Genomic DNA, 22,141 nt, shown 5'->3' with positions numbered 1-22,141 from the left:
GAGGAGGAGGAAAGGGAGAGGGAAAAGGAGAGGGAGAGGAGAAGAAATTCAGGAAAGAAGGAGAAGGAATAAGGAGAGAATAAAATGGGTTTAAGAGGTAGGAAGGAAGGAGAATGGACAAACGTGGTGATGGGATGCTGGGCACAGCAATAAGCAAGAGAAAGGGGTCTGGAGTGGCATTTAGCTTTCTGGTTTAGGTTGGTAGACAGCAGGGCCATTCACTTAAACAGGGAATACAGAAATAATAGTTATTTGGGGGAAAGAAGATGGTTCAGTTTTGGTATGTTGGACTTATACACTGCCTCTGGTATTTCAAATTGGAGATAATCAGAAGGTAACTGAGTATACAGTTTTAGAGCTTTAAAGATATAGATTTGGGATGTACCAGTGTTATATGAAACCATGGGAGTGAAGGAAATCATATAGGAAAATAAAATTATATTACAGAGAAGAGAAGGCTTAAAAGGGTGGGAATTTGACAAGCATACATTTTTGGGCAGTGATATTTACCTTTTTGTGGATCAATAAGCTTTCTGAAAAAATCAGATTTTTCTGAAGAATTTAGAATTAATTTCTAAAGAATGTCAAATTTCACAGACCTACAAAATTTGTAGTTTCCAAGGTGTTGAGACCCTTGTTGAGAACTTCCACAGATTGCAGGTGTTTAAGTGATAAAAGAGGAAGGGAGGCCCATGAAAGACAGTGAGAAGAGGAGTCAAATTAGATAGTAGGAAAACCAGATTTCCAACTTACTGAGATTTATTCACCTGAGCTAATGCAATAGCAGATATAAACCCAGTTTCAATGAGTAAACTGCTTCTCTTATATTCCTGTTTGTAAAATCAAGAGCATAAATGCATATTTAGAGTCATTTATTGAATTCCCTTTTTCTTCATAGTCCTTGAGAGTTAACAATTGAATTCCCCCTTCATTCTGTTTTGGGTTTTCTTTCTTTGACTCATAGAAGCCATGGATTAGTTTACTCAGGAAAGAGAGTTTCTTAGAGTTTATCAACAATCCACAATGGCTTTCTCTTCCACACAGGTATAAAATTGGACTATTAGAAGGCCAGCATGCATTTGTGTTTCCTTGGGATCCTTGCCTTTTATGTCACACTTACCTACAGAAGTGATGATGACTGTGAAATGAGCTTCATCTCGCCGTCCAGTTACATTGTTGTAAGCACAGCACACATAATCAGTTGGCTTCTGGGCTACTTTCTCAGATGTAACTTCCAAGCGAGGTCCATGCTTGATGACATATGTTGTATTGTCAGTCCTCCGGATCCAGGAGTAGGTGTTGGGGGGGTAAGAATCAGCAGAACAGTAAAACAAGATGGCTTCTCCAATGTCAACAGTAAACACTTCCCCTACTTTTAGCCCTTTGTCAGAATTAACTTGAAGTCCGTAAGGTCCATCTGCATTAATTGAAAAAGGAAATAAAGGGGTGGCATAAATAATCACAATATAGTTATAGAATTTGGGAGAGCTTAGCAGCATTTTACTTTCTATGAAAGTCTTCATGTTCAACTTGGCAGATAGATCCTCATTTAGATTCCCAATAAATCATGAGGACCTAAAAATGTGTTATTCTGATATCCACAACAATCGAAATTATTTGAGGTGTGATTGAACTTATCTGATATAGTGAAAGGCTTGAAACTTAGTGTGTAATTTCAGAGACACTGCCATCATAACTGTCATGCTAAGTTTTGAGTAAAGTATTGATACGTCTGCAATCATGTTAGACAAGTTCCATCTTTCTTAAAACAGAGTTGCACTTGAAAGCACTTTAAAAAATAGATTATGGCCATTAGTTTCTCATTGACAGCCATATTTTGAGTATTATCTGTTTTTATTCTCAGTTCTAGGGTAAGCCATGCAAATATTTATAAAATACATAGTTTCACATGGAGCACAAATTTGTGCAAATAGATACAGAAGTGTCCCATTAGCAAAGAATTTTAAATATTCCTCCCAGCCAACTAAGCTTAGAATTCTATTTGGAAGAATAATCTCTTCATTATTATTAACAAATATTCATTAAGCATCAGTAAACTATTTAGTCATGGATATCCCATGGTGTTTGTCCTTACTGCAATATTCTTGTAGCATTTTGCTATTTCTATGGCACCAGAATGGCTGCAGATAAAGACACATTTCCCATTGCTTTCTTCCAAAAATAAAGACAGATTTAAAAATTTTCCCAACTAGATAAGTTTTTCTGCTTCAGTCTAAATCCTGGCTTCTATTCTAAAAACTTCAAGGTTTAGGTATGATTATGTTCATTTTTCAGCTGGTCATAATCAATATTTATTGGCTACTTTCCATATAAAAGCACTTTAAGTACTTACACAGACTACCACATTTAATCTTTAAAGCGACCACATGAGGTAGATGTTATTCCCATTGTAAGATGAAGGAAGAAACATTTAAAAAATTAATTTTCCCATGGTCACATAGCTATTATATAGCAGAGCTAGGACTCTATAATATATGTATTTGATCATTCACCTTACCTCCCCAAAAATGTATGTGGCATAATTTTCTATATCAGAACAATTTCTTATTGCATAACTATATTATTCGTTCTATAATAAGTAATTATCTAATTACATGTTAATTCTGTACTCAGTTAATCAAGTAATAAATCAAAAAGTCCTGTTTGAGAGATATTGTTAGATGGTATATTTAATATATGAGAGAAAAAATGTTTAAGACACAGTTCTTACACTCAAGGAATTGATAAACTGGAAAAGGCTATGGGTGGTTTGCTCAGTAATAACCTAGTCTCAGAGTTCTGACTTTTTTTTCAATGTTTATTTATTTAGATAGAGAGAAAGTGCAAGCAGGGGAGAAGCAGAGGTAGAGGGAGATAGAATCCCAAGCAGGCTCCATGCTGCCAGTACAGAGCCTGATGCTGGGCTCAATCTCACCAATAGTGACCTGCACCGAAACCAAGAGTCAGTTGCTCAACCGAAGAGTCAGCCAGGTGCCCCACGGTTCTGATTTTTTTAAAAAATGTACTGACTGTTCATCTCTCATTGTATGGAATAATATGATGTAATGATTATACAGTAGTCATTATCAGTTATCACTACATTTAATCCTGATTTTGTCAATTGTTAGTTACGTGTTCTTCAGAAGTCATTTAAACTTTTAGATCTCACTTTTTTCACCCTTACTATGAAACACTGACTGGATGAATGGTTGACAAAGTTCTTTCTACCTTTGAAATACTTTTGAGTGATTAATGATATGCTAAAGCTATTTTGGATACTGACAAGCCAACCTCAAATTTGCGGATTCCCAGAGTGGTTCTCTATTATGTCAGCATTTTCTGGCTGATCTATCACTGGAGAAACACATTTCCTAAGATAAAACAGGAACTGAAGATGCAAAACAATAAATTATATTTAGCTAGGGAACATGCACTTTGCACATACTTGCTTCCTAAAGACACAGACATCTGAAGGAAACTTACAGGTTTATATTTATATATATATACATGAGATGATCCTGATTTCAGGAAGCAAACATAGAAGTTAGTATCTTCAAATTTGATGTAATCAGGAACAGGAGATGAATAATTAAAATGAAGAGAAATGAATACCCTTTCCTGTAACTGTACTAGCTGTACTAGAACCCTGTCATTTCAGGCTATGATACAGTCTCAGGGGGAAAACCACTCTTTCAGAAGTGTGTGCTAAATGGAACCCTTTTATTCTGAATTCCACTAAATGTAGGTTGTATAACGGAAATGAAAAGTTGTTTTCACTCACTCGACCAAAATCAATATTGAGATGTTACTGTGTGCCTAATATTGTTCTAGGCTTTGAGATGTTACCGTGTGCATAATATTGTTCTAGGCATTGCAGGGCAATCTGAGGTGTGATAGACAGGATTCCTGTGGCTATTCTCCCGGGCTCAGTGCAGCAACAATATCCCCTTACATTGTCAGCATTGACAGAACATTAAAGAAGCAAAGACCACCAAATGGTGGGTATTGGTTATGCTTCATATTGTAGGAAACCAAGGGAAGGAAACAACTAAGGTTGGAACAGCAAGAGACCCAAGTCTGTGCACAAAAACTAAAGTCTGAGAGAGCTTTTCTGTGAGCTGTGATAAAGGAGAGAAGTGTGGTCATAAAAATACAGCCATTCAGTTTAAGTCTCTGTTTTCAGAGTTTACAGAATGTGACTCTAAAAACAAATTGCTTGATAATTTGACACACATAAAAATGAGTGATATTCTTTTCAGTGTGCTGATGTTACTCGAAACTTTTTGAGAACTCCTCAGTTAGAATTGCCTTAGGATCCTGCCACATAATGGAGTATTCTCAAAAATAGTAATTCTTTCATTTTGTAGAGTGGACTCAATATGTAAAGGAAGTCCACTGTCAGAGCCAAGTGGTGAATAAGGTTGATTACCTAATTTAATAATATTGCTCTACTTTCAAATAAAATATGCTTATAAGGAAAGGAATCTTAGCTTATCTTTCCTACATGCATGTATATTTTGATTTTGCTACTTCCTCATTTGTTGGGTTTCATGATTGGCATAAACTTTTCTCCTCTGCCTTAATTAAATGCTATATCTGACTCTTCAGAGTTAGCCTCAAAATCCCTCAAACTCTCTTAGCCCCCATACAAACATTTCTTCCAGTTCCTGGAATCTAATACCTTGAACCATTTAAATTCCTTTCTTCTGATATGATTTATTAAAATGTAATATATTTTATCTGATTATACAAGAAATATATGTTCATTGCATAAAACCCTAAAATTCAGAGAATCATGAAGATGGAAAGAAAACTTATTTGTAATTTTACCATTCAAAGAATGAATATCCATATTTCAGTGTATGATTTTTAAATCTTTTTTTAATTTTTTAAAGTTTATTTATTTATTGTGGGGGGGGGAGGGGCAGAGACAGAATCCCAAGCAGGTTCCACGCTGTCTGTGTGCAGAGCTGGGGGTTCAAACTCATGAACCCGTGAGATCATGACCTGAGCTGAGATTAAGCGTCGGACCACTTAAGTGACTGAGCCACCCAAGGCACCCCGATCTTTAAATCTTCTATACTTCTCTCTCTCTCTCTCTCTCTCTCTCTCTCTCTCTCTCTCTCTCACACATACACACAGATTGCCTTTCTTTCTTTCTTTCTTTCTTTCTTTCTTTCTTTCTTTCTTTCTTTCTTTCTTCTTTCTTTCTCTTGCACTCTGCACTCTTCACTCTTAGAATGTTTTTTCTTACTACACTATGATGTTATTTCCTTTTGAGCACTTCAGTCTGGCCATCTTTTACTGTGAGGTGTAGCCTAATACATTATTCATCAGAATGGGCAATCCAATTGAAGACATTTGGAGTGATTCAACCAGTGTGGCCTCTGACATTGAAAATGAAAGAAGGATAATTCTATTTTGACTTTGGATTATGGTTTAGTTTCTTGCCTGTGGCAGAGAACTCCCAGTAGAATTAAACCCTTTGCCTCAGAAATGGCTGTTTACTAAGTGACTTATAAAATCACATATCATCTGTTCTCTTTCACAATTTATGACTGGGCGGGAACAGTACCTAAATTTCCATCATGATGCTGCTTGCCACCCTGCTTGGGGAGCAGATGGTAACTATTTACAGTGAATGACCTTTTTTTTTTCTTTAATTTTTATCACTTAGAGTACTTCCCTGCAGCCATGCCATATGTTGCACACAAAATACAGTGGTTACTGGGTTATTATTCTCAACAGAGCTGGAGGGCATAGACATTTCATGAACTACAAGTAGGTATTTGTCTGAATTACTGACTTGACGTTATATTCCACCAAATCCAATACCAGGTTATGACATCATAACCTCATACATACATGGCCAATCTTGACAGATTCTGTTATACTTTTTCTGCTAAAATAAAAAAAAAAATAACTCCTGCTTTCATGAAGGAAGCTGTCATAGAAACAGTGCCTTAAGAAAACAGAGTAGTAGATTCATACTGAAATTCTAAGTTATGATGTAGACCTCCATGGGAGAATATTGCAACATGACATTTTTATTGAGGAACTTTTCTAAAGATCAGAAACAAACACACAAAAAAACAAAAAACAAAATGAAAGGCCAAAGCACTATAATTAAGAAGCTGTTATCTTATGATGGGAATTTAGCCTTGTTACAGCATCCTCAAGTAACACTGTAATTTGAAAGGGATATGAGGAAAGCTGTTCCATTTTAGTCAAGTTCAAGAAACTCGTATCGAGTTGGTTAATCTTAATCTGTGTCAGGGAGTATTGAGATGAATAACGCAGAGCTCCTACTCGGGGTTGGGGTCCTTATGAGCAGAAAGACTCCAGTGCAGTGAGTGCCAGGAAAGATGGTGCTACAGGAGTACAGCAAACCTCTTTGCGACTCTGAAGAGGTGAGACAAGGCAAGGGCAGATGAGCCTTTCTGGGGAAGATGATACTGTGAAGGAAGAGGAGGCTGCAACCAAGTGAAGAAAGGGAAGTGAGAACCCAACTTCCCAACCAAGGCACACATTCCCAGTTTTCATAAAATGATATAGACTGCAAAAATAAGGGTGCCACATCAACAGAAAGGATAAATGACCAATATTTCCATTATATATTTTATTTAATTACTGTAACCCCAAATCAAACCAATACAAACAAAAACAAACAATAAAATGGGCTAAAATAGCAACAGAAAGAAAAATTTAAAAATTAATGAGTCTGGGTTGTGTTTCTATATGTTATGTAGTAAGTAATAATGATTTAGCACAAACTAGACCATGATGTTTGATTTTTGAATCAAACAAATTATGAGTGATTGAGTGAATAAAAGAATGAATGAAGGTCAGTAAGATGAGATGTTGACTGAGTGAAGAGTTTTGCATTTGAATGTAAAATTAATCAAGAAAGAAAATTAATAATACTATATTCACAATTACCTCTTAATAAGACTAGTAATTGTTCTTAAATAATTTACATAATTCATCTTTGTAATGTGTGAGTGGAACATGCATATGTACATTTTCTAAATGTTCTTCTTTCTACTATCTGCCATTAGTCTTTAATCATGACTGACATTTCTCTGTGAGATTTCCATATACTATATCTAAAAGAATGTAAAGAAGGAAGTTCAGTCTATAATAGAAGACGTGTTCTGCGAAATCTGAATTTATTCAGATGGGGATAGTTTAATTCTTTAAAATAACACAGGATAAGAAAGAAGATTCAAGAGTTTAAAGCATATAATATTTAATATTTATAGAAAGGATTATGATTTTTCCCTCATTTTTATTCTTTACACATGGTATATCACCATATTCTATGATAATAATGAGATTGGGGCATGAACTTGTACATGTCAAAAGAAAAATCTTATTCTTACTTTGCCAGATTAAAGTAAATGATATAGCCAAACAAAAGTGTATTTAAAGATGCAAAAGATACTTTCATGTATCTGTGATTGTTTATGCAATTTCCCCCAGGAATTTTTCATTTAACTCTATGGCTAGAGTTTAAAGGTAGGCAAATAGATGATGAGATAGATAGATATAAGAAAGAATTGATGTAAAGAAACTATTTTCATGTAAACAAAATAACATATGTTAACCAATGGTAATGTTTGGGAAAGACAAATGTTCTTCTCAAGGTATTCTTTCCATTTTCTCTTTGCAGGCATCTTCTAAATTACCCAAGCTCTCCATAACTTCTTGCTGCCATGTTTCCAATTATGTCAGAATAGTTTTGGCACAAGGGAAAAAAACAAGAAATAAAAAAGGAAGAAAAAAAAAACCAAGATCATTGAGTTCTTCCTATGTGCTGCTCACTGGCTTTTTTTTTTTTTTTCAACGTTTTTTATTTATTTTTGGGACAGAGCGAGACAGAGCATGAATGGGGGAAGGGCAGAGAGAGAGGGAGACACAGAATCGGAAACAGGCTCCAGGCTCCGAGCCATCAGCCCAGAGCCCAACGCGGGGCTCGAACTCACGAACCGCGAGATCGTGACCCGGCTGAAGTCGGACGCTTAACCGACTGCGCCACCCAGGCGCCCCTAGCTTCTTTATTCATAAAATCTAATCCTCCCTATCCCTCTTGAGACAGGTATTAGACTTACACTGAGAACTGTAGATAAGGAGATGAGGACATGGGATCACTTACACATCCTGCCAATGGCAGAACCAACGCTTTAACTGAGGCAGTCTGAATTTTCAGCTCAGGCTCATCACTACTGTGCTCTCCACTGCTCTCCCAAATGACATGATATTAACTAGAATTTAATGTGTTTGAAACAACAGATCATCAGTTAATAAGGAATGTTCCACCATAAGCTCACTTCCTACTGCCTCTCATCTCACTGAATAATGGGAAGTTCCTTGGGATTGATATTCAGTAGATTATATCTGGGTTTAATATCTGGTTTTGCATTTTGTACCTTGTATGTGAAGGTAAACCATTTAGACCAAGCAATAAACAATGTAAAGATCTATCTACATAATCCTAGATTTGATATACTTGGCCTGCTCATATTTTTTTCACTGTGTTTAAATAACTTCAACACTTAGGTCTGTGCTACTTGCAGTTGAATGGAAGTGTTAATTCATGTCAGAAAAACTTCAGTCAAGAATATGACTACACTTATAAACAGACCACACGAAATCTGAATTTTTCACTCCAATGCAATGGTCGTCATGCAGATAGGCACAGTTTATACTTTCTTTGTTTTTTTTTTTTTTAATTTTTTTTCAACGTTTTTTATTTATTTTTGGGACAGAGAGAGACAGAGCATGAACGGGGGAGGGGCAGAGAGAGAGGGAGACACAGAATCGGAAACAGGATCCAGGCTCCAGGCTCCGAGCCATCAGCCCAGAGCCTGACGCGGGGCTCGAACTCACGAACCGCGAGATCGTGACCCGGCTGAAGTCGGACGCCTAACCGACTGCGCCACCCAGGCGCCCCTATACTTTCTTTGTGAATCTATTTCTCAGCCTACACTTTAAGACAGAACATTTTCACAATGTTATCTGAATATAAAATTATATAAAACTGTAAACGTTCAGCCATGAAAATAATGCCACTGTCGAACACAATATAATTAATGACCATAACAAATCTTCAGTAAGTTGCTTGGAGTGTGTGGTATTTTGGTATTTCTTGGTAAAGAACGATAATTTCCTTCTTCCTCAGCACTTTTGAATATAATTTGGGGAATAGTTAACCTTTGAGACAATGCATTCTGGACTAGGGTGGACTAAGAGTTAATCCTCTTAGGTTCCCCTACACCAAAAATGAATTATACAATGTATGAAGTTTGTTTTCTATTTCTATGTGAATAATACTTTTCAGAAAAAAATATTTCAAATTGCTCTTAGATATGTGTAGTCACTCTTTATAGTTCAAAACTGATGACTTTTTCTCTCTGTATTGTAGGTCAATATGTCCTACTTCCCCTTTTTTTTCTTTCCTATGTATACCATTTCTATAATTGTATGATGTTTGTGATCTAACTTGAAAACGTGCTCTTTGGCAAACATTTTTTGATTTAGCCTAGAATATGTATGTCTAAGTATTAGCTTATAGACCATTCTCTAGTCTTTATATTTGGACCTTTGTTTAAAAAATAATTTTTCCTCATTGTTTATCAAATAATACCCAGTGTTCAAAGCTCTCAATGATTTAACTCAAACATATATATCTGACCATCTAGCCTACCATGCCCCTTGCTGTATCCTACACTCTAAACTGGACCATTTGCCTAAACTTTGACCTCTGCTTTGTGTTTGGTTTCCTGTAGTCCCCATCGCCTGAATGGTTTTTCCAGACGTTGCCATTGCCCCAATCATACCCATACCCAAAGGTCCATCTCAAATTTCACCTTCTCTCTAGCCAGAAGTAATGTTTTCCTTCTCTGAGTGAAATTCATCTATAACCTCATAATATTGTAGTGCTAATAATGACTAACAGAGTACTTACTATGAGCCAGTCACTGTTCTAAGCAATTTACATGTAGTAACAGATTTAATCCTCACAGTAACTCTATGAAATAGGTACTACTATTATTACCATTATTTGGATGAGGAAACTGAGGCACAGAGGGGTAAGGTAGTAGATCCAGGATTTGAACCTAGGGCCCTGGCTCCCGAGTTCATGTTCCTAGCTACTATGGTCCTTTGTATACTTCCCTATGGTATCTACGACATTCTATTTTTTTTTTTTATTATTATTTTTTTTAATTTTATTTATTTTTGGGACAGAGAGAGACAGAGCATGAACGGGGGAGGGGCAGAGAGAGAGGGAGACACAGAATCGGAAACAGGCTCCAGGCTCCGAGCCATCAGCCCAGAGCCTGACGCGGGGCTCGAACTCACGGACCGCGAGATCGTGACCTGGCTGAAGTCGGACGCTTAACCAACTGCGCCACCCAGGCGCCCCTACGACATTCTATTTTATACACTTTATTGTGCACATTTTCTCACTTCTGCTGTAACTATAGAATAGCTTCCAGTTCCAAGATTCAATGATTCTGTTTTTATCGGCTTAATTTTGCTGGTTCAAGCAAACATAACTGTAAACCTGAATCATGCCACTGCACTCCTCTCCTTGCAGTCGCTTTTCCTGCTCCATTGCTGGAGCTCAGTTTTATCTAGTTGGAAAAACCTACATTTGGTACATATGGTGCTTTTCTCCAAAAAGTTAGTAACACACTTCCTCAAGAGGGCTCTATCAATTTTCTATTGAAGAAAATAGAACTGGCAACATAAACAGCCTTTGTTTACTGAATGCTTGCTTTGTGTCAGTATTTGGCTATTTTTTAGACAGTACCTAATTGAACCACAGCCATATGGTGAGGCGGTTTTAACTATCTCAGAAAGGTCAAGGAATTTTTTTTTTTAATTTTTAAAATATATTTATTTATTTTTGAGAGAGACAGACAGAACGTGAGGGGCAAAGAGAGAGGGAGACACAGATTCCAAAGTAGGCTCCAGGCTCTGAGCTGTGAGCACAGAGCCCAATGCAGGGCCTGAACCCATGAACCATGAGATCATGACCTGAGCCAAAGTCAGATGCCCAACCGACTGACCCACCCAGGCACCCCAAGGTCAAGGAATTTCTTAAGTTCATATGGGTAATGACAGAATCAGTTTACCACTTAGGTCTGTTTACTTAAACACTAGGCTTTAGGCCTCTCCTAGTATTATTATACAGATATACTTGAAGATTAAGTAGATACACTTACCACGCTTAATTGTGCCCTATGGTTCACCTAGCTGAAACCTCCACCCTCCTGCCACAGGGGTGAGTTTTCCTTTGCCATGCCTCACTCTTTTTGTTACACTGTTGTGGCTAACGCTCTAAGCTACATAGTGACTGATATGAAGGCTTCCCAATATGATAGGTAATTGGTTCTCAACTAGGGGAGATTTTTGTACCCCTCCTCACACAGGGGACATATAGCAATGTCCAGCGACATTTTTAGTTATCATAATTGCGGGGGGGGGGGAGGCCAGGGATGCTGCTAAACATCCTATAATACATAGGACATCCCCCACAACAAAGAGTTGTCCAGCCCAAGATGTCACTAGTGTGGATGTTGAGAAACTCTGTGTGAAGCTGAAGTTAGAATGCCATATTAAACATATTAGAGGTGGTGCCATGGAATAGAGGGGACTGGGAAAAATAATACAATAAAGAAAGAGGGATCTTGGTTGGGTTAGGATAATAATATGACATAAGCTGAAGAGTTTGATGAACTTAACTCTGTATATGAGATTAAACAATAACAGCAACAATGACAGAAGAAAAGAACCAAAGAAATTGAAATCTGAAGTAATTACTGATCCTCTGCGAACCTTAATACCTACTTTCAGAATAATTCAGGTTTTTCTGACTATGATCCTTCCCGCACCCAGCCTCTAAGAACGGAGATGAGAAAACGGGCAGAGAGAACAGCCATAACCTGGGATACAATACCCATGCATAATCTGGGAACATTCTTTCTGTGGTCAGCAACAGAACACACCCTCTCCCACTTTATAATCACCAGTTCTTTGTCCTTGGGTTGGATAAATTAGTCCTTCAGCATGGTTCTGGGTTTTTGAAATTGAGGTTCCTACTTGCTACTGGAAGTAAGGTCACACAATGGACTAAGTCAGAAAATGTAGCCTAAAAGGCCCATGGCCGGTATCTCAACCTGAACTTCAAGAAACACGGTTGTGCTAGGAGCTGTATTTCCTGACAAGGCAGTGTATAGGAAATGTAATTACAACTAGTATTGTATTACAGTAGCTTAAAAAACAAATGACAGCTGGTATTGATATTCTCTGTGACGACAACCCTTGTGTAAACTACCCGGAAGAAAACGCATGAGTACGTATTTTTAAAAAACTTACAATATATGGTAGGCATAATGATGTCACTTTCCATCTCACTGACAGGATTCTTCACCAGGCAAGTGTAATTCCCGATGTCTTCTTTGGTCACTGGAGCAATATGAAGGGTGTTGTTTTGGAGAGAAAAGGAGGTGGTAGAGCTGGTACGGACAGGTCTTTCGTTTTTTAGCCACTGGTAAGCCACCCGGGTGCCCTCTTCCACGAGGCATGTCAGGGTCATGTTCCCCACATACTCCACAGCCCCAGAGGAAGGCTGAATCTGTACCACTGGCTTTGTGACAGGATCTGCAATATCAAAAGAGACAAAAGTGATTTTTGCCACCACAGAATTATAATACAAATATGTGCGGTCTTTCAAATACCAAATCCTGGGGAAATGAATCTAAAATTTTACATTTTGTAGATGTGGACGGTTCAGAAGATAAAGAAGAATAAAAAACTAATGGAAAAATGCAAAGTGATAAAATACAAAAATATCATTTATATCAGAAATAACCAAATTCTAGAATGTACTTTTCAAGGATTTTCTAACGAAAACCTTTACTTTATAGATAATGCAGTTAGTGTAGAGAACACCAGCTTCCTTATTTCCTGTGCATTGTACTGTCTTCAACACCATAAAGGTATATATACTCTCACAGGCAAATTTTAACAAGACATTTCCCTCTTTTTGGTTTGTTCTAATATCTCAAGAGCAGCTGGTTGGGATAGATGAACCTAAATCTTTATCCACTATCTGAAAATATAAAACTCAGATACATTATACTTGTGGAATATTGAGGGAAAGTTTTAGAGAATCACATATTCACCACTTACTTTTCTTTCTTCGTGAGCGAACTGATTATGTTTTAACTGCTGTGGAATTGCAACATTATGTTAGCCACTTTACCAAAACCAAAGCCTACATTTCAACACTGACTCAGTTTGAAAATAGGAGAAAATGTGTTATTGCAATTACATCCCATTAGAGACATAAAAGACAAATTCAATAGTGATTCCTGTTGGAACTTCAAGTCATAGGAAAATAGTTTCATATCATGAATCTGGTACATAGTACTATTTGTCAAGTGAACACATTTCCAAGAATGAGCAAATATTTCCTCCCTTGGTTTTCACTCTAAAATTGTTGGGTAAAGGTTGGAATTATGTAAGTATCCACAAATACTTTCAGTAAATTTCACTAATCTTTGAGGTTGTTGGTTCTGTTTGATAAAGGACAGTGACTTGCCCAGTTACACAGCAGTCAGTGACAAAATGAAGAGAGCTGCATACCTGGTCGTGCATTTTGGAGAGATATGCATTTTGGAGAGATATGCATTTCATAATCTTCCATGCATCGTCACAGGACACAGAGAGAATGAGATGGTATATAAGTGAGAAATGATTGACTCTAATGTTTAGATTTCAATTTGCTATCAAGCTTTAAACTGGGGTTGATGCATCTCTGCAGGTAAATTTCTCTTGACTCATGCTCACATTTTTCTATACAGAGAAATGTGCAGTAGAGAACAGACAGACCCAATCCTTCAGCCTAGAGAATATAGGAGAAAATGAAAAATAAGAAGAAAGGTGGTTGAAACAGTTCGCAGGGGACCCGAGTAGCTCTGAAGCCTCTAGCCTTTCTTAAGATGAGGACAACTGAATTTGTCCATTCAATTTAAACTTTTTATTGTTTTTGCTTTTAATTTAGAGAGCAAGTGAGCAAGGGAGAGGGGCTGAGGGAAAGAGGCAGAGAATCCTAAGCAGGTTCCACACCCAGTGCACAGCCCCATTTGGGGCTCAATCCTATGACCCTGGGATCATGACCTGCACTGAAATCAAGAGTCAGATGCTCAACCAAGTGAGTCACCCAGGTGCCCCCAATTTAATCTTTTATAGTTCCTGGTAAGAACAAAGGATGTGGATGGAATAGCTTTTCTTTACATTATTATGATTAAAAAAGAAAAATGAGTTGTGTATATCTATTACTTAGGAAAAGCTTATGTTTTACTTAGGAAAAGCTTATCTCTCTGTGTGGAAATAGATGTGGTATGGCATAAGTCAAATAAGTAATGTCAAGGTCTTATATGGGGAGAACCAATCAGAATAGACTGTGATCATAACACCTGCCTTAAAGAGTGTGACTCAGATGTGGAAGTTTCCTGGGAAGATTTTTTTTACAGAGATCGACCCTAAACCCCTGATACGATTTTTTTAGTTACATTTCCCTAAACAGATCCAATTTACTATATATTAAAAAGTAATGGATGTTCCATTAAGTTTTAGGGAGAGATAGGATACTACTCAGGAGAATTTCATGAACATTGTCTCCCTTTTCTCTTTTCATAGTTGCTCTGTAGGCGTCTGCTTTCACATCCTGTGCCTTTGCTTCCTTGCAGTCTCTCTGGTCTCCACTCATTTACCCCGTGCACACTTACTGAGTGCCTACTAATGGCCAGTATCAGTTTTTTGGTACTGGGGACAAAGCTGTAAACAATAAAAGGTCTCTGTTCCCATGGGCCTCATGTTCTAGGGGAAGGAGAGAAATAATAATCAAATAAAATCTAGGTGGAAATAAGTGCTATGAAAAGAATAAAGCAGAACTCAAGATAGATAGTCTCTCTCTCTCTCTCTCTCTCTCTCTCTCTCTCTCTCTCTCTCTTGTTTGGAGGAATGAGGTTATACTTTCTATAAGGTGGTCAGGAAAACCTTCACAGATAAAGTGACATTTTGGCTGGGACCTAAAGGAAATAGAGGAGGGAACCATGCTATTATCTAAGAGAAAAGCAATCTAAGTAGATTGAATAGCAAGTACAAAGACCCTGACTTATAAGGCCCTGACATCTACAAAATGTTTATCCTGTGATAGGAAGAGCTCTGAGGCCAGTGTGGTCAGAACAGAGTGAGTGAGGGGGAAGGGAGGTAGGAAATAGGATCAGAGATGTTGGGTATGCTGCGGGGGCAGGGGGTGGGTAGTCATGTGGGCCCTGTAGGACGTTGTTAGTACTTTGGCTCTTCTTCTAATTGAGACAGAAAACCATGGGAGGATTTTAAGTGTCAGGAGGCTGGGGTGTAGGCAGAGAGACCAGGTAGCAGGCTATTAGGGATAGTCAAGGTCAGAGATGGTGGTGTGGTTGAAAGGGGTGGGAGAGCGGGTGGTAAGAAGTAACTGAACTCTACATTTTGAAGGTAAAGCCTACAGAGTTATTAACTTCTTGCCTAGATGTGGGATATGAGAGAAAGAGGGGGTCAATGGTGATGCAAAGTTTTGTCCTGAGCAACTGATAGAATGGAGTTAGTACTTACTAAAATGGAGGGCATTTTAAATACTAACCTGTTTGTTCTCAGTTTTTAACAGTCTCTTATGCTTTGGCTCTCTCCCACTCTAACCTCTTTTTTTTTTTTTTTTTCCCTTCCCCTCCCCCATGGGTTTCTGTTACGTTTCTCAGGATCCACATAAGAGTGAAACCATATGGTATCTGTCTTTCTCTGTATGGCTTATTTCACTTAGCATCACACTCTCCAGTTCCATCCACGTTGCTACAAAAGGCCATATTTCATTCTTTCTCATTGCCACGTAGTATTCCATTGTGTATATAAGCCACAATTTCTTTATCCATTCATCCGTTGATGGACATTTAGGCTCTTTCCATAATTTGGCTATTGTTGAGGGAGGGCAGGGTGGGTGATGGGTATTGAGGAGGGCACCTTTTGGGATGAGCACTGGGTGTTGTATGGAAACCAATTTGACAGTAAATTTCATATATTAAAAAAAATAAATAAAAAAAAAAAAAAAAAAAAAGAAATGTAAATACTAACCTGTTAAATAATCAGGTTTAAGGGGAGACATCAGAAGCTGTGATTTGGACACCGTATATTTGAGGTATGCTACTTATATACCTCATTAAGGAAAATAAATGTGTGAAATTTAGCTGATTCTACATTCCCTCAGAGGATTATTTCCAGCAATTTCTATTGTTCCTTAAGTATGGTCCTTGAGCAAGTCTCATCCTCCTGCAAACTGTGTGCCAAAATAGAATGTTCATGTGACAAAGAGGGCTCTTCCTAGAGCGTGTTCTGATACTGAGAAAATAAAATTTCCTCCATATTATTATATCAGTGACTTTATCCTTGATAGTTTCCAGGCAAACAAATAATAAGTTCTACTCATTGCTTGATTACCTTTAGTTGGGCACTGTGTATATATTTCACGTGCGTATACCTTACATGTGCCTCATGAGACAGATAATGTAATTTGTACCTGAAACACTGAGGCCTTGGGGGTTAATTAATTGCCCAAAGTTACAGAGCCAGGACCTAAAGCCCACATGGTCTAATCTCCTGAGCTGTTACTAACTGCCATGCTACCCAGCTGCCCACATCACTGATAGTGGACTCACCATCAACGGTGACTTGTATCTTCTGACTGGCTGAGAGAGTTCCATTTCCCTGAATGTTGACCTTCACGATGTAATTGCCTTCATCAGTGAACTGCAGTGGGTTGATAAGCAGAGATGCATTGGGTGGCATCATGGTGAACTTGTGTTGGTATTCCAAGTCGGGAACCACAGACTCATTCACAGAGCCCAGTAAATATTTGGGCATTGTGTGGGGTCTCTCAAACAGCCATATGATCTGGATGTCTGATGCCGGAGTGTGGAATCCATAGTGCACGGGGAGGTAGAGGGCCTGACCCCTGATGCCATGAACGGTGCGTGATGGCACTGTCACTTTCAGCCCCAAGCAAGCGCCTGCTGTGAAGGAAAGGAAAGTTGTAGTGATCCTGAGCCACATTTCACAATCTAAGGGGCAATACAGAGAAAACCTGATTAGGTGATAATGCTTACAAAGGAGAGAGGCTTCCAGGTACTGACCGTTCTAGTACCTGTTACCTGGAGAGGTAAATATTTGTCTCTGAAACCTTCTGCAATTTTAAAAACCCCACCCAAAGACTATGTTGATTGAGTGGCTTCTTTAAAGGCAAGATGAAAAGGAAAAGCAGAAGTTATTATCTTTGACTGAGAAAAGGAGAACTGGGAAAGATTATTAGTTCTAAAGTCCAATGACACCTCTAGAATTATGAAACTGTGTTTGATTCATATTATATCATAATGAAACTATTTGATTCAAGAAACATTGAGGGGCTACTTCCTCCTCAGAATCTCCCTCCAAAGTCTTCTGAAATGGCTTCTAGTCTATTATTGGAAGTTTTAGCCTTTAGCCAAAGCCTTGTCACATGGAAATATCCCAAGAAGAGTGGCATGAAGCCATTACCAGTTATGATCAATAATTCTTGCCCAGAAACAGGAACCTGGTGTGTGTTTGAGGAACAGCAAGAGGCAGGAGCAGAGGGAACAGAGTGGAGGAGGAGTGTGGTAGGACATGAGGTCAGCAAGGTGGTTGGGGCCAGATCAGGCGGTGTCTCGTGGTCACAGCAAGCACTTTGGCACTTTTTCTGAGTGAGGTGGGGATTAAACTAGAGTTTTTTTTTTTTTTTTTCAACGTTTTTTTTTTTTTTTTTTTATTTATTTTTGGGACAGAGAGAGACAAAGCATGAACGGGGCAGGGGCAGAGAGAGAGGGAGACACAGAATCGGAAACAGGCTCCAGGCTCTGAGCCATCAGCCCAGAGCCTGATGCGGGGCTCGAACTCACGGACCGCGAGATCGTGACCTGGCTGAAGTCGGACACTTAACCGACTGCGCCACCCAGGCGCCCCTAAACTAGAGTTTTGTGAGCAGACAGGGATATGATATTTCTCCTTCTTCTTGACTTCCTCCTTCTCCTCTTCCTGCTCCTCCCTCTTCCTCCTTCTCCTTCTCCTCCTTCTCCTTCTTCTAGATATACTCTAGCAGCTGTGAGAAAAGACTGAGATAGGGGCAAGAGCAGGAGCAGGGAGACCATTTAGGAGGTGACTGCAATAAAGTAGGCAAGAGATATTTGTACTGTAGACCAGTATGGTAGTAAAAGGTATTGTGAGAAAGGCTGGTGATGCTAACAGGATTTGATGGCACATTGGGGTGAAATACAAGAAACAAAGAAGAGTCAAGAATGAGTCCAAGGTTGTTGATATGATCAACTGGAAGAATGGATGTCATTTGTTAATGGGCAACTAATAAATTAACCATGGGGAAGACTGAGGAGAATAGACTTTTGGTGGGGGGGCGCAAATTGGGAGTCAATTTTGGATATGTTCATTTTAGAAGCCCATTTGACATCCAAGAGGCAATACTGAAAGGATATACTGGGCATGAAAGCTTGATTAATGTGGGTTTAAGAGAGAATGAGGGCCTGGAGGACTTGGGGGGATGGAGTTCTGCTAATGCGAGGCCCTGGCTCCTAGCATCCTGCCTGCCTGAGTTGTCTGGGCCCATGCACTCACTGCTACATCTGCAGGTTTCTTCCTATTTTCTGGCACCTGGAAATTTCCACACCTTTACCTTGAACCATGATATACATTTTTAAATGTTATGTAGCACTTCTGTGTGTTTGCAATTGAGAAGAGACTCCTTAGTTCAGACTACCATGTTGCTAGAATCCTAATTAAAAGCTCTTTGCTTCAACATCCTTATTTTATTTTTTAAATATATATTTTTTTATTTTAGAGAGAGAGAGAGAGAGAACAGGGGAGAGGGGCAGAGGGAGAGAGAGAGAATCTCAAGTAGGCTTCATGCTCAGCAGAGAGCCCAGGGAAGGGCTTGATCCCAGTACCCTGGGATTAAGACCTGAGCCAAAATCAAAAGTTGGACACTTAACTGACTGAGCCACCCAGGCACCCCACAACATCCTCATTTTTTCTTAAATGTTTATTTTTGTGGGAGAGAGAGAGAAAAAGAGAGAGAGAGAGAGAGAGCGAGCAGGGGAGGGGCAGAGAGAGAGGATGGTACAGAATACAAAGCAGGCTCCAGGCTCTGAGCTGTCAGCACAGAGCCCAAGGCAGGACCTGATCTTGTGAACCATGAGATCATGACCCAAGCTGAAGTCGGACGCTTGACCCACTGAGCCATCCAGGCACACCCTTTCTTTCTTTTCAACATCCTCTTTTTAAAAGGGAGTAGTATACTACCAACATCATATGAACATTTGAAATAGTGGGGGAGAGAATGGGTGGAATTGAAATGTGAAATATTTTGAACAGTGAGGGGAAAAAAGAATGGAAACTGCAGACAGTGAGTATAGACAATATTTCTGGGGAGTTTTGCTGTGAAGGGGAGCAGAAAAGTGTTCTGTTCCTTCTTCTGTTTCTTTGAATGGGTGCTGAACACTATGTCTGTAGCTACTGGAATGATCCACTACAAAGAGAAAACTCGATGAAGCCAAATATAGATGAGTAAAGGTGGAATAAAATCTTAGGTGAGGAAAGATAAAAATTTGGGCACAAATAGATCTTACAACTTCAATTTTCTCGTATAAAAATAGTTCTTTTCTTTTCTTGCTTTCCTTTTTCACCCCTACTTGAGAGATGGCCTTTAAGCTTTCTCTAAGTTGTGTTATAAAAAGGCCACCAGTATTAGGAAGGGAAAGGTAGAAAGGTCTGTTTGTGCAATGATTTCTTTGGAGAAATGGAAAGATGTAGGCCTGTTACTATAAGGAATCAAATTTTACCAACAGTAAACCCCTCCTTTTGCTTCCCAGGATAGAGGTGAGTGCAAAGGTTTCCATCATTTTGGTCTTTGGCTAGCTGTTGGCAGAGAGTGAGACCAGGGTCCAGCAGGAAAGTTAGAGAACTCAGCAGAAAACATAAAGAGGAGGATTACAGAATGTTAGGGGGGAGAAGGAACTCCTAGGTGCTCACCAGAAACTGACTGTATGGACTGAGACTTAGGTGACTATCTGGGCAAAAGAATTATGTGTCCTATAGTCTCCTTGGTTTCTGTATTTGTGATGGACTTTGTAATTTTTTTTTTTTTTCTCCTGAGAATGGGCTGTGCCTGCACATTCATTTTAGTGATTTGGTTTGTAACAAAGGAGTTACAAAGGTATAGGATTTGCTTCTGTTTTCTTTTCTGGCAAGTGCAAGAATGTTTAATTTGTAGTTGTTCCTCATCTGAATCATTAGAAAAAGAAGGAACTGGTGCTAGGAATTCTAAAGAGGAAATAAAGTGGATTGCAGAAAAGGAGTGGTGGTTTCTGCAAGGAAATCATAAGAGAGAGAAAAAAGAAGAGAAAGTGAATCTAGGACTTAAACCTCATAATGATTGTGGTATGTGAAGCAGGGGTCAAAAGAAGAGAGTGAGGTTCTTCAAGTCACAGATTCAGAAAGACATTGGGCATTTGGATGAGGGACCAGTAAAGGAAAAGATTCTTCTTAGCATCTGTGTTATCTGCACAAAACAACAGGCATCTACATGCTTTTCATTGAAAGTGGGGATAAGGGGCGCCTGGGTGGCGCAGTTGGTTAAGCGTCCGACTTCAGCCAGGTCACGATCTCGCGGTCCGTGAGTTCGAGCCCCGCGTCAGGCTCTGGGCTGATGGCTCAGAGCCTGGAGCCTGTTTCCGATTCTGTCTCCCTCTCTCTCTGCCCCTCCCCCGTTCATGCTCTGTCTCTCTCTGTCCCAAAAATAAATATAAAACGTTGAAAAAAAAATTAAAAAAAAAAAAAAAAAGAAAGTGGGGATAAGAAGCTCTGGACACATTCCTGGTAAGCAAGAAATAAAAATTTTTTGTATTTGACACTTTGTATTTGACTACCTTACACTTGAAGGTGAGGGGCCCATATTTAATTGAAAGGGCCCAAAGAAATTTGAAGTATTGAGTCTCAGGTTTTAGTCTGCTTATTAAGTCACAAACCCTGGATATCTTTTAATAAGGCAGAAACTCTGTGTTTTTTGCCAAGGAACCATGGGGGATGGTGGGAATCCATGTCATCGTCTTGAGAATGCCCTGGAAAAAGCTGTGTGGCTGCTGACTTACAACTCAGGAATTGCCTTTGACAGTGAGCTCTAGGTTTAGATGGCATTCTTGTTTGGGGAAGTCAGCAGTCCTTGTGTAGGTTTTTTTTTTTTTTTTTTGTTTTTTTTTTTTTTTTTTCCTTTTGTATTTTGGAAAAGGAAAGAACTGTTTTTCATCTACCTTTTTTTTTTTTTTTTTTTTTTTTTTTGGTAGTTGTAGTTGTAGTTGTAGTTTAAAGAGTAACTGAGATTGTAATAGTCTGAAAATGCTTGGGAGGCACTTTACAAATATGGAGTGCTAGCATGACTGGAATAGAAATGTTGGTGACTTTTGTATCTTGAATCAGAATGTTGAATAGTAAGTACAAAAAAGACTGATTGGAGAGTCTATGACTGGAGTTGTGGAAAGCAAATGTTATTTAATAAAAGATTAAATACAATACAAATGTTGCAGCCCAGGAATAATAAAACTACTTTAGAAGAAAATAACATTTTATACAGCATTTATAATAATTGTTTAAGGAGGGCTAACTAGTTTTTTGAGCTATTTTGAAAACTGTGTCATGTAATAATGCCTTAAATAATATATTGCTATCAATACCTCTGAATGTATTCAATGTTTATAATATCAAATGATATGAAATCATATCATTTAAATTTTTTTCAAATATGTGTGATTTTTCAAATATACATATGACAGTGAGAGATAGCACAGCTATTATAATAGCTTTTTCCTTAGACTGTCTACACCATTTTTATCAGATAAATTATAGGTAGCACATTATAAGAATATCAGCAAAGAGTGTAATTCACTTCATACAGTAACTTATCTCAGCTACTAAAATCTTTTCATTTTGCAGGAAAGAACCTATTGATATGATGTAATCC

The 22,141-nt window shown here is 38.5% G+C and overlaps 1 protein-coding gene across 6 annotated transcripts in view; it reads right to left on the bottom strand.

Moving 5' to 3' along the window:
- HEPACAM2 (HEPACAM family member 2) overlaps positions 1–22,141 on the bottom strand; it is a 44,065-nt gene that overhangs the window by 18,924 nt on the left and 3,000 nt on the right. For 4 of the 6 annotated variants that reach the window (XM_058725093.1, XM_058725088.1, XM_058725090.1 and 1 more), the window contains exons 2-4: positions 16,764–17,117; positions 12,385–12,669; positions 1,121–1,417 (exon numbers count right to left, since the gene is read on the bottom strand). In XM_058725093.1, coding sequence (XP_058581076.1) covers positions 1,121–1,417; positions 12,385–12,669; positions 16,764–17,117 — 936 coding nt within the window. The remainder of the gene's footprint in view (positions 1–1,120; positions 1,418–12,384; positions 12,670–16,763; positions 17,118–22,141) is intronic. The other 2 variants (XM_058725091.1, XM_058725092.1) reach the window with 1 other exon arrangement.

Source organism: Neofelis nebulosa, chromosome 4 (genome assembly GCF_028018385.1).
Source record: "Neofelis nebulosa isolate mNeoNeb1 chromosome 4, mNeoNeb1.pri, whole genome shotgun sequence".
In the NCBI taxonomy this organism is placed as follows: Eukaryota; Metazoa; Chordata; class Mammalia; order Carnivora; family Felidae; genus Neofelis; species Neofelis nebulosa.
Note: the sequence above shows the minus strand (reverse complement) of the source record. Positions and strands in the feature narration are given on the sequence as shown.